We start from the raw sequence: 10,193 nt of genomic DNA on the forward strand, positions 1-10,193 counted from the left end.
CTGAAGAAAGCCAAAATGTTATCAAGAATATCAAAATATTTATTTGTGGTTTATGTTTCCTGTAAAGCTATACACCACTCTAAACTTGCTAATATTTAACAGCAAAAGTAGAGTGTAATGAATTTGATGGCTGCATATTTTCCCCTTCCAGAGCAAGAATTTACTCTTTGAGAAGATTAATGGTGGTCCAAAAAGAAGAAAGAGGGTAACTATCAGAATACTTTATAGCCCCTGTATCATCTAGAGAGCTAATCAGAACTAAAATCATACTGCTGAAATGAAGAGTTAGTCTAATGCATCTGCATTATACCTTACATAATGTGTAAAGTCAGGGAATCTCTGTGATTAACTACTATAGCAGGCTTCAGGACTGTCCACCAAGTACAAGATGTATTTCTCTAAATCGCCTGTTGCTTTCAGAAGATGCACTTCAGTGCAGAGCATTAATTTAAAAAACTTTATATGATCTGTGTTTTTAAATTGATCCTATTTGCATAAAACCATTTAAAATTATTTCAGTGTCTTTAAAACAGAATTTAAAAGTTTCCTACTAAAAATATTGCTAAAATTAATTACCACTATACATGCCCGTGAATATGTTTTTGGGTGTAAATGACAGTAGAACTGGTTCTTTATAGATGATGTAATTTGATTCACTTACATACTTAGATTCATTTCAGATTAAACTCCTATCTCCATGTCCCACTTGCTTGAAAGACAAAGATGAATGGGTTCTCATCTTTCTGCCCCCTGAAACAAGGAAGGCAATCCACATATCACAGAGAATCTCTGCACAGTCCATCTCACTATCTATCGTCTCTCTTGTTTTTGATAATGTCAGCCTTTCTTTTACCAAAAAATCACTTTCAGGCAGAGTCGCAGTCTTTAGCTTTGCTGCTAGTATAGTTATTTTTACAAGAAGAAAAGGTCTAGCTCTCTGCCAGGAAGTAGCTTTTCAAAATATGACAGCACAGTTTATATTGTAAATTAAGTAAATTTGGTTTAAAATAACTGAAAAGTGAAGAGGGTTCATTTATTTAACTCTCAAACCTAAAGTTTTGCTAGAAAGGGAGAGGATGAGTTGATTTCTTACTGATTCACACACCACTGGTAATAAGCACTGTTCAACCGTAAGTTAATGATCTATCATCTTGAGCGTAGTATGTGCCTCCTGCTTACATTTGATTTTTGAGTTTGTTAGCAGAAAAGGAAAAAGGGTAGGCACATGATTCTAAAGTAACTAGAATTTACTCTGAAAATAGTTATGTGGAATATTTATTAATAGCTAGAACAGCATGTTAAAGTAGGGTTGGTGCAATATATTCATGAGAAAAAAAAGAAAAAAATTAAATAGATTTTCTGTCTGTGTGCTGACTGACATAATCAGATACAAAAGGAATAATGGAGAGACATGACAGCCACACTGCCAGGGGTAGCCCAGAATTTTGGAGGTGAAGCTTCAGTTTCTTGCTTTGCAGCAGATTTATTTTCTTAGCACAGGCATGTCACTTAATGGTAAATTCATTATCATTTAAAGTATTTTATTGTTTTGAGAGTAATACTGTAATGATTGCTAATGCTTTAATGAACAATTCAGAATTTTCACTTTGTCAGCAGAAGGGTAACCTAGAGCTGTCAGCAGTAGAGTGTATTTTTCCAGAAACCAAAAAGCCCACCGGATTCCCCTCCGGCCCTCTGCTACTCCCCCTGCTACTCCTCCATGCCCTTCTGCACAGAGAGTTTAGGGCGGACAGCTTCTGGCAACAGATTGGTCTTTTGGGTCAGAATGTCCCGATTTTAGCTTAAAGTGAGTCCTGTGTAATTGTGTACATAGTAACTGTGTTGTGTCTATACGATGCTATAGCGTAACAGTCACAGAGGCACTACTGGAGTCTACAAAACTGCACATTCTAAGTATGTGTGTATGTTCATGTATTTATATGTATGTATATAAACACACATACAAACATACATACACATAATCAGTTTATATAGCAAAGGCATATATTTACCATTTGCTGCCATGTTATTTTTTTTGCAGCATTTGCAGTGCAAGACAAGGAAGCCTACAGTGACTCCTAATTTAACTAGCAATTCTCCCCTTTTTTAAATTTCTATGCGTGAGCATAGTCTTGTCCAGAATCTAATATCCCAAACATGACAGGAGTGCTTCTGTAATCACTGAGTCACGTTGCCATGGGCTTGCAGCTGTGCACGAAGGTACTTGGGAACAGCATTACTTTGAATTCAGCACAGCTGTATAGGATTAAATATTTTTTAGTCAAATCAGCCAAAAATTTTGCATTATATTTTGTGTTTTCTTTTGTCGGTTGAAAAGGATTCAAATTTTATGTATTCTCATTCTCTTCTACTTTATTTCAAAAAGTAGCAAGCAAGTACCATTCCAAAAAAAAGACCAATTAATCTTCCTAAGAATCTTCAAATAATTCCTAGAAGTTTATGCAACAGCCGAATTTCACTAAATTAACATTAAACAGAACTTCTTTAAACAAACACAAACAAATCATTTACATGTGTCGTATTTTTAACAATTTCAAGCATTAAATTAGTGTTAGCTCTATTTTCAAATATTTTTCCACATTCATTTCTGGTTCTTAATATTTTTATTTTCACTTGCAGCAGGCAAAGCACTCAAAAAACAATAGAAGTAAGCAAAAGGGCTGCTCTGTGTTATGCTTCAGTATTAATGATAGCGTCTACAAATCTGGAGAAACCCAAGGGCTTAAACTCACAGACAGACAAACCCCAAATATTTTCCAGAGATTTGACAAATACCCAGGATATTTGAAAATAAATATTTCATGCTTATTTTAAAACCTTTTTTTTTTTTCCCCATAGCTTTGAATTCCTATGTTTTGGTGAAAGCAGCACAGAAATATCTAAAGAAATGTAATTTCTGTGATACAGCCAGCCTGACAAGAATCAGGAGATGCTGGAAAATTTGCATTCCTCCAAAGTTTGTCCTTAGGCAAACAATTTTTATGGGTATAAAAAACCAGCACACTAGAATTTTTGCCTAGATCTGTGAAGGAGAAAGTATATACTTGAATTCTGTTTACACTGTCACTGTAACAGGCCAGAAAATGGGTGTAAATAACATTTAAGTTAATTCTGAAGCCCTACTGCACTGCTTGATACTTGCAAACACAGTAAATACATTTTATTCCTTTGGTATAGATAAAATTCAAGCATAGGCTTTCTACATTACTGTGATCTCCAAACAGTTTTGAGACAAGATCTGTTCATCTTCAGTCTCAATGTTGTGCTGCTTGCATAGTGCAAAGTGAAGTTAAACCCTCTCTGGGGATGATCTTTCCAGCATTCCCTTGTTCTGGCAGTAGTATGAGCGCCATTTGCTATGCCAAAACCTTGTTTGGCTCTGCTTCTGTGCCAGCAGTTTTTTATCTCAGCATCAAAAGAGGAAGCGAGGATGGGTTTCCTGGAGAGGAGATGGGCTGAAGAAAAGACTTTGGTCAAAAATGGTATCATGGTGTCTAACTTGTCTCCCAACACAAGGTCCATCAGAGTCTTGTGGTTTAAGCTGAAGCTTACCTGTACTTCTCTAACAAGTTCTGTCCTGCCTCAAGAATTAGGGAGTTATATCTGCTGCTGCTGCTTCTCTGCTGAGCTGAGGAAAGGAGAAGTGGAGCAAAAAGAGAGTGTTTAATTCAGATTGTTCTATATTCTCGATAGTCCACTTTCACTTGTATTCTTTTTAGTGGGTTGGATTAAATTCTTGCACACAAAAAATATTAGAAAACAAAACACTGAGTAACTTTTAGATTTACTCCCTGGGAACGCTTTCTTTTTTTTCTTCAGTCTGCAACTGTTTGACAGATATGAAATACATAAGCATATCTGCTAATCCTAGTTACCTTTTACATGTTTCCGTGTTTCTAATAAGTGTAAATAATTTTAAACTTTTTCAGAGTGTGAACCCGTATCTGCAAGGACAGCGACTGGATAATGTTGTAGCAAAGAAGTCTGTTCCACATTTTTCAGATGAAGACAAGGGTCCTGAATAAGTACAATAAAAATGAATGATGAAAACTCATGCCATCCTCTGTTAGATCTTAATATTGCTTATATATAATCATCTATTAAAATCCTTGTGAATGGCAGCATGTTTATTATTTATATAATTGTAGATGAAAAACAGCTGTATTTATAACAGTATGTTCTCCTAGATAACACAAATATGGTTCTGCTTTTTGTTAAGTTATGGTAAAAGGACATTTCTGTTGTTTTTATTTTAGTCATGGAGCAAACTTTAAAAATGTTAGTCATTTTAATAGCTAACGCGAGGTAAATGGTCTTAATGAGCAGCTTGTAAATAGGAAGATGTAAAAAAAAAATAAATGCCCAGTCTGACTCCAATATTTAATCTTAAATGTTACTATGTTTGACACATGAAAATTATAGTTTTATGTTTTGTTCACAAATATTGTTACTTAGCAAGGACAAAGTATTTATTTTACCCAGAGAATTTTGGCTTTTGGTCCATTTTAATAAACATTTAAGCAATCTACAAGGTTTGCAAAGTGACATTTTCCAAAATACTTCAGAGGCTTATTTGTCTCGGTTATTGCTGTGCAAATTTAAAAATTAAAGAACTGCTTTTTCACTCTATCCACTGGAATATTTTTTCTGTTGGTTTTAGTCATTCTATGTCCACAACTTTCCTGAGCACTTGCACATCTTTCTTCCTTATCAATGGTACCGTTGTGTGGAAATTCATCTCCCATGCTGTTCCTTGTCTTGGTAACAGCAGCATTTGTGCGTTATAATGTGCTTAGATTATGCGTCCCTGGGATATTATAAGTGAAGATGGGAGACATTTGTCTGTGTTAATAAGGTTGTGTCAACATCCTCTGAATCTAAATCCAGGATATGAAGGTCACTACAGCTGATGATCTTCTGAAAAACTATGATGCTCTAATAAACACTGGTAGCTATTGCTGCTCTTGAAGTTGCTCCAGGAAGCTTAAATTGCCTTTTTTGCCCCTAGGAGATTGAAGAACTTTATATTCCAGAAAACTGAGCTCTCCCTTTCTGATAGATGAGAATATAAAATTACCTAAAATTTTATTATTTTCAGGGTGCATCTGAAATATTTCAAGCCATGTGCATGGGGCATTGGAATTATGGAAAACAGCATTAGCTTACAGTTTTGAACTTCAAATCTATGGGGAAAAAAATGTAGTTTCCTTCCCCATCCTACAGAAAGATGCAGTAAAATAATGATGATCCCTTAGAAAAAAACAGGCAAGAAACTAGCAGAAACTAAAGGTCCTAGCTACAGAAGATTAACAGGATGGCACAAATATGAATGTGTACGGCATTTGCTTTTTCTATCCCAGCACTTTGTAATAAATTATGTATGCAGAGAGTCAGTCCTCTCATGTCATTTATGGGTAGATTGCAAAACTCCGTAACATTCTAGGCTGAGCTATCATGTCTTTCATCATATTTCCCCTTTAAGAAAATTCTGGAATAGAAAACTAAGTAGTGAGTAATGCAGTGGGGTTTATACTCACCTGTGTCACAAAATTGAGGAGTTTGTGTGAGTCGCAGAGCTCCTTCCACTTCCAGTGCCTGGAATGGGAGTAATCCAGCTGTTCACACGAGAGAAATTGTACTCTCTGCTTCTTAAGCTTACTTTTTTTACCTGCACTCCTGCTTAGTCTTCACATAGGTACTGAAAGTTGCAAAGGTTGTCTCCAGACCAGAAAAAACTAGGTATCATGGCATGAATCTGGAATCAGAAACCACCGATGCCCAGTGGCCCAGAGTACGTGAAATGGTCCTTCCTCCCACCTAACCCCACAGTCGGCCACTGGTGCTGCTGTAAGGCTTCCAGTTGTCAGAGGCTAGATTTCTGTTCCTAAGAAACTGGTGTTTCTTCAGGTACTCAACTGTCTTATCAATACTTTTAAAGCAGTCTGAGCTATGTTCTGTCCTTATTAGCTCCAGTAAAACCCATTTTAATCACAAAAATGAAGCAACCATGAAGGCAATTTATTTCATTTTTTAAGCTCTTAGTAAGGACCAGCATGTAAAAAAAGGTGGTGTGTACAGTAAATGGGGGGCTTAAAATGGGAGGGGCAAAGAAGAATTGTTTGCTTAATAGTATCAGAAATCCCATGTCTGATTTCTTGAACCGCTTCAGCTCGCTACACCCGCTGCATGGGGATGTGATAATCCAGCACTGCAAACCGAGCAGGACAGGGATCTGCAGTGGCTGCCTGCGGCCCAAGGAGCTGCCCTGCTGTCTGTGATAGATCTGCACAGAGCAGGCGAAGGAAAAATTACACAATTTAGTGATGTTTTTGTCTTTAAATGCAAGCAATAAAACCCCTTTACGCTGCACAATAGAATGATGCATCTTACAGGAACTGTCTGTTGGAAGAAATCAAACACGTGGCGGTGAGCAGCCATCTGCTGAGTCCATCAGGCAGCTTGAGTGTTTCACCAGGAAGACTCAACAGCACTATTGTGAAATTTTAATAAAATATAGCTATTACACCATGATAATGAGATTAATTACTCCAATTTCAGTTTCATAGCAGAGCTGCTTTTCTGTACTGGGATTGGTAGTCCCATATTAATTAAAAAAAAAAAAAAAAAAGGGCAAAAAAACCCTGCAAAAAAAGTCCCTCCTACTGCTCCAACAACAGTCCAAACATGTATATGTAGTTTTTTATAAAGAATCACCACAGTGCTGGTCTTTCGGAATCAATGAACAAAGATACCAACTATCCCTCTCACCAAGAACTCACTCTATCAAACCACTATTTACAAGAATGTAAACAGCTGCTTAGCTCTTACAGGTGAAATCATCCTTTTACCTTTATGATGCATGTGAATTAAGGAGCATGTGTATTGCCATTGCTGTTCAGAATTTTCATTAAATTAAAACCTTTTTAGATTATTTTAAAATCTGCAAGTGTGTTAATGACCTCTAATGTATTTGAGATACAATGTTCTTGAAAGAAGCTATACAAAATAAAGTGTATTGCCATGCAACTTTGTTTTTTTCTGGTAATGAAATATTTATGACCCTAGTTTAAAAAAAGCACTGCCTAGCTGAGTAGATTGTAGTATTTGTGACACAAAACTTACCCTGGGAGTGCATGTGTGTGTGTGTGTATATATATATATGTATAAATACACAAATACTAACATACACCATTCAAAAGATAATACAGTCTTATAATAAACTCAGTAGTAAAGAATATAAAGATGTCAACCCACGGAAGAAAGTGACATAAAAATGCTTATTGAATTATTTAGGAGGGGAAATAGCGATATGCTTTTTATTGGCACGTTTGCATTTGCCTAACAAAACCATGCCACTAATCTATTCAGCAAGTCATGAGCAAACCAAAGAAACTTGGAAGTAGTTCCTGGGAATGTGATGTCAGAGTCCCAAGAGTCACTTACAGGACTCTAAGTAAAGCTGATTGAAACTTATTTTATCAAAATAGGGTGAAGCGTATCTTCATCTGTTAAACTGAGGAAGGACACAGGCAGAAAGATGACTACCAAGTCAATTAAGTTTTTGGCTTCTTTGTAGACAAAGTAAAATTCAAGCCCCTTTGTTTCCAAATGTCAGGAGTTGGGGATGAAGAAAAGTATTTTTTTCACGCCGAAGAGGAGACTTGAGTCCATGCCCTCAAATCAGGCCTCTAACCAGTAGCTGTGTGAAAGTGTTGAAAAGGCTTTGTTTTCATTTTCATGCTGTACAAAAACTAATTTTTGAAACATTTAAAATTGTTGGGAAAAAGCCCACACCACCACCAACCCAAAACAAACTTGGAATTTTCTGGCCTTTTTGCTGGTAAGCTCACTAAACCAACTCTTACCTCATTGTAATGCTGTAACCCTTGTCCTGTCAATTAATTTTTATGCAAATACTTCTTTTTTTACATGGAAGCCTGGAATGTCTGGGTCATTAAGACAAGGAGTTCAAAGATAACTTTTTAGTCAAAGTCACAGACTCAGATTTCTGGAAGGAGAAAGGGAAGGTAGACAGATTCAGAAGATGCTACCATGACCACGCAGAATTTTTAAATGTACAAGGAAAGTACAGTTTAACGTGACCCATAGGGGAGATGAGTGTGTTCACCGCTTTAATAGCTAAGTGTGCTATAGGTAAGATTTAAGGTACTTCTCCATCCAAGTTAGAAGCTATTAAGGCTATCAGAGAATCAGAGGACAATGTCTCAATTTTGAGACATCTGAATCCAAGATTTCAGTCCAGTAGAGTTGACAATTAGAATGAATTATATTTCCACCATGCTTGATACAAAAAGGATGGCAATGTGATATGTCTTAAAGACAACAACAACAAAACCAAACTGAACATATCAAATCTATTGCCACATATATACATACGCGTACACTTAAAAATTCAGTTTTGTTTGAAGTCATGCAATTACCTTCAATACTCTTAAATAAGTATCATGTTCAGGAATTATCTCAAATAGTAAGTCTTCTTTTAAAATACAGAAATACTGTGTCCTTACGGGACACCTGTTTGTGGTGCCTAGAGCCAAAGGCAGATTCCAACCATGAGCAAAACCGACAAGGTCCCTTAAAGTGCTCAGCCACTGACAGTGACCTACTTAGATGCAAACTAAATAAAAACTAAAAGGAAATCATAGAACCATAGAGTCATTTAGGTTGGAAAAGACCTTCAAGATCATTGAGTCCAACCATCATCCATGCCCACTAAACCATGTTACGGAGTACCCCGTCTACGCACTTTCTGAATACTGCCAGGGATGGTGACTCAACCACTTCCCTGGGCAGCCTATTCCAATGTCTGACAACCCTCTCAGTAAAAAAAAATTTCCTAATATCTAATCTAAATCTCCCTTGCCACAACTTGAGCACATTTCCTCTCGTCCTATCTCCAGCCACCTGACAGAAGAGACCAGCACCCACCTCACTACAACCCCCCTTCAGGTAGTTGTAGAGAGCGATAAGGTCTCCCCTCAGCCTCCTCTTCTCCAGGCTAAACAACCCCAGTTCCCTCACCTGCTCCTCATAAGACTAGTGCTCCAGGCCCCTCACCAACTTGGTTGCCCTTCTCTGGACACGCTCCAGCACCTCAATGTGTTTCTTGTAGTGAGGGGCCCAAAACTGAACACAGTACTTGAGGTGCAGCCTCACCAGTGCCGAGTACAGGGGGACGATCACCTCCCTGCTCCTGCTGGCCACACTGTTTCTGATACTGGCCAGGATGCTGTTGGCCTTCTTGGCCACCTGGACACACTGCTGGCTCATATTCAGCCAGCTGTCAACCAGCATGCCCAGGTCCTTTTCCAGCAAGTAGCTTTCCAGCCACTCTTCCCCAAGCCTGTAGCACTGCGTGGGGTTGTTGTGACCCAAGTGCAGGACCCGGCACTTGGCCTTGTTGAACTTCATACGATTGGCCTCAGCCCATCGACCCAGCCTGTCCAGATCTCTCTGTAGAGCCTCCCTACCCTCAAGCAGATCGACCCTGCCTCCCAGCTTGGTGTCATCTGCAAACTTGCTGAGGGTGCACTCGATCCCCTCATCCAAATCCTCGATGAAGATATTAAACAGAACAGGGCCCAGCACCAAGCCCTGGGGAACACCACTTGTGACCCGCCGCCAACTGGATTTCACCCCATTCACCACAACCCTCTGGGCTCGTCCATCCAGCCAGTTTTTCACCCAGCGAAGAGTACACTTGTCCAAGCCATGAGCCACCAGTTTCTCAAGGAGTATGCCATGAGAGACAGTGTCAAAGGCCTTGCTGAAGTCAAGGAAGATAACATCCACAGCCTTCCCCTCATCCACTAGGCGGGTCACTGGTCATAGAAGGAGATCAGGTTTGTCAAGCAGGACCTGCCTTTTGTAAACCCATGATGACTGGGCCTGATCCCCTTCTTATCCCAGACTTGCCATGTGAGTGCTCTCAAGACAAACCGTTCCATAATCTTCCTGGTACTGAGGTCAGGCTGACAGGCCTGTAGTTCCCCGGATCCTCCCTCCGAGCCTTCTTGTAAATGGGAGTCACACTGGCAAGCCTCCAGTCGTTTAGGTCCTCCCCTGTTGACCAGGATCGCCGATAGATGACGGAGAGTGGCTTGGCAAGGACCTATGCCAGTTCCCTAAGTACTCTCGGATGGATCCCATCC

The 10,193-nt window shown here is 38.8% G+C and overlaps 1 protein-coding gene across 2 annotated transcripts in view; it reads left to right on the top strand.

The window, feature by feature from the left end:
• The window catches only part of SCG5 (secretogranin V), a 32,274-nt gene extending 25,237 nt beyond the window's left edge, over window positions 1–7,037 (top strand). For both annotated transcript variants that reach the window (XM_049825941.1, XM_049825942.1), the window contains exons 5-6: window positions 152–205; window positions 3,951–7,037. In XM_049825941.1, coding sequence (XP_049681898.1) covers window positions 152–205; window positions 3,951–4,046 — 150 coding nt within the window. In that variant the 3' untranslated portion in view covers window positions 4,047–7,037. The remainder of the gene's footprint in view (window positions 1–151; window positions 206–3,950) is intronic.
• The last annotated feature ends 3,156 nt before the right edge of the window (window positions 7,038–10,193 follow it).

This window comes from Accipiter gentilis, chromosome 22 (genome assembly GCF_929443795.1).
Source record: "Accipiter gentilis chromosome 22, bAccGen1.1, whole genome shotgun sequence".
Taxonomy (NCBI): domain Eukaryota; kingdom Metazoa; phylum Chordata; class Aves; order Accipitriformes; family Accipitridae; genus Astur; species Astur gentilis.